Source organism: Melanostigma gelatinosum, assembly GCF_949748355.1.
Source record: "Melanostigma gelatinosum genome assembly, chromosome: 19".
In the NCBI taxonomy this organism is placed as follows: domain Eukaryota; kingdom Metazoa; phylum Chordata; class Actinopteri; order Perciformes; family Zoarcidae; genus Melanostigma; species Melanostigma gelatinosum.
Genome location: NC_136652.1, coordinates 21,227,372 through 21,229,871, shown reverse-complemented (window position 1 = coordinate 21,229,871; position 2,500 = coordinate 21,227,372). Strand labels below are relative to the sequence as shown.

The window sequence follows — 2,500 nt, the reverse complement described above, 5'->3', positions numbered from 1 at the left end:
TAACACGTGAAGCTTTGGTTTCACTCTTCAGAACCGGAGGTAAAGTATGAAATGTTAAAATATGAAGGAATGTATTTTTTACATAATTTTTTATGCATATAGTTGTTTAATAGGTGCACAATATGAAAGGGGATGTGATCTTTAAAAAGCCAAAAAGGACCCTTGTGAGGTTAACGGTGTTTCTCATAAAACAACATCGAGAAACAGCAAACGCAGCTGTTCTGTTTCCTTCCTCTCCTCCAGACCGTCTGTACGTTCAGCAACAGGAACTTCACTCAGCTGCTTTTCTGCTTCGCCTCAAAACCACTTCTGAAAGAAGAAACGCGTTCTGCTGATGAAACATCTGTTCTGATCACCACGGACACGAACACTGTGGATCATTCTGACTCAGTCACACACGCACGCACGCACGCACACACACACACACACACACACACACGCACACACACACGCACACACACACGCACACACACACGCACACACACGCACACACACACACACACACACACACACACACACACACACAGCGTTTAACGTGGATCAATCCGCCGCTGAAAATAGTCCCCAACAAACACACTCTTTCCTCCTGTTTTTTATTGAAAACACTCCAGTGACCTGCTGACATTTTATTGATCTAAAAAATGATGTATTGATTAAAAACAATTGTTTAATTAACCAACAGTGTACATTTGTCCAACGTACAACGGTGTCAGTTTTACTTCTTTACACTGAATATATTGTGACTATCGTTCATATTTGTAGATATCTTTATTATTCTATACGTTTTTGTTATTCTTCTGTAATTTTTGATCAACCTCTGGCACAAGAATTTCCATCAGGATTAATAAAGTTCCATCTTATGAACCATTATCATAATTGACTTCACAGTAGACGGTGATGACTGGGCCGAGTACAAGTGGCAGAGACGTAAGCGCTGATTGAAGACGATCTTTGACCAGAACAGCAGGAGTGACGGAGACTGACTTCAGATCTGTTTTGATAACAGAGATTAGAGACTCAACCGTCAAGACGCCTATCGACCCGAAGCACACACATCCTGGACGTCCGTCAGCGCAAAACCCCCTGAAGGCCGTTCGGTGAATTCAGAACCGTCACATTGTGGAGTAACGAATGAGTCACCATCCAAAGACGTCTGACATCAACGCCGCCTGCGGAGTGTTTCCTCTTCCTTTTCCTTCCAGGAGAAGGGATCCATTGTTCCCACTCGCACCTCGGTGGAGCAGCAGACTGGGCGGCGGCCGTGTTTACTGGTTGCTCACAAACAGAAAGTAAAAAAGCTGCGATGACAGAAGGAGAATGCACCAGAGGGGACCCGGAAGACGGGTCGGTTTCATGCAGTGAACCGCAGCTGCTAGAGGGTTCGGTGCCTGGCTCAATGGCAGTCAAGAGGATTCAAAATGGCCGCCGTCCTCTCCATCAATCAACATCATCATCCTCCTACAACTACACCGCATGAGCCTCTGACAGACAAGTTCTTATCTTATTCTTATTCCCTCAGTTTGACTAACTTTGGAGCGAAACATAATGCGAAACATAACGCTTGTTATGTTTATGAAGATAAATAAAGTGTGTCTGTGTGATGCATTCAAGTGCTGCTGAGAAGCTCCGGATGTTGCTGTTGCAGTGTTGGAGAAAAAAATGAATTTAAAGGCATGTGAAACTTGCAGCTCCTTTAAATGAAAACACTGGTGATTTTTGAAGCGTGGGGTTTCCTACGGCATTTAACAGCACCACGACCACAGAACAGCCTCCTGCTGCTCGTCGCTCTATGAAAGAATGGTAATAAAAAAAGAATCAGGAGGACAGGAAAGAAGAAGCCGACAGAAAAGAAACGACAGCGCCTCTGTAGCTGGTTGGATTTCAGTGTCTTGCTCAGAGGCACGTGGGCAGGGTGATTTAGCTCACCTGTATGAGCGGCGGCCTCCAGCGCAGGTTCTTCAGCGGGGCGGCTGCGAAGCCGCCGGACGATCCAGACGGCCTCTTCTTCACCACCAGGACGACGCCTCCAGACTCCGCCCTCAGCTTCTCCACCAGGCGCTTCAACTGCCAGCCCACCTGGAGGACCAATCACAGACCAGAGCTCTTGAGCAGCACCGAACGCCGCCGCCTGTAGAGGGCGCTGGCAGGTATTTAGACTTCATTATATTTCTTGACTAGTAAACGCAGTTGATGTCGAACAGCCGCCGTCTCATGACAAAAGTTCACGAATTACAAGACTCCAGGAAGTCGCGCCGTGAAACAGTCCGTCACCTTCAGAGCTTTGACCTCACATTAAACAACAACTGTTTCACGAGTTTTAACCTTTTGACAGAGTTAGGCTAACTGTTTCCCCCTGGTTCCAGTGTTTGTGCTAAGCTAAGCTACGCTCAGCGTCTCCCGGCTGCAGCTTCATATTTAGCGTACAGACACGAGAGCGGCATCGATCTTCTCCTCTGATGCCAGAGCGTCTAACTGTTTCTTTTGTTTTAGAGTGGACTTT

At 46.6% G+C, this 2,500-nt stretch overlaps 1 protein-coding gene across 1 annotated transcript in view; it reads right to left on the bottom strand.

Annotated features, from left to right (window-relative positions):
• Positions 1–2,500, bottom strand: part of LOC306793605 (connector enhancer of kinase suppressor of ras 3-like) — a 20,584-nt gene that overhangs the window by 2,609 nt on the left and 15,475 nt on the right. Inside the window, exon 9 of the mRNA XM_079291276.1 lies at positions 1,927–2,076. Within this exon, the coding sequence (XP_079147402.1) occupies positions 1,927–2,076 (150 nt within the window). The remainder of the gene's footprint in view (positions 1–1,926; positions 2,077–2,500) is intronic.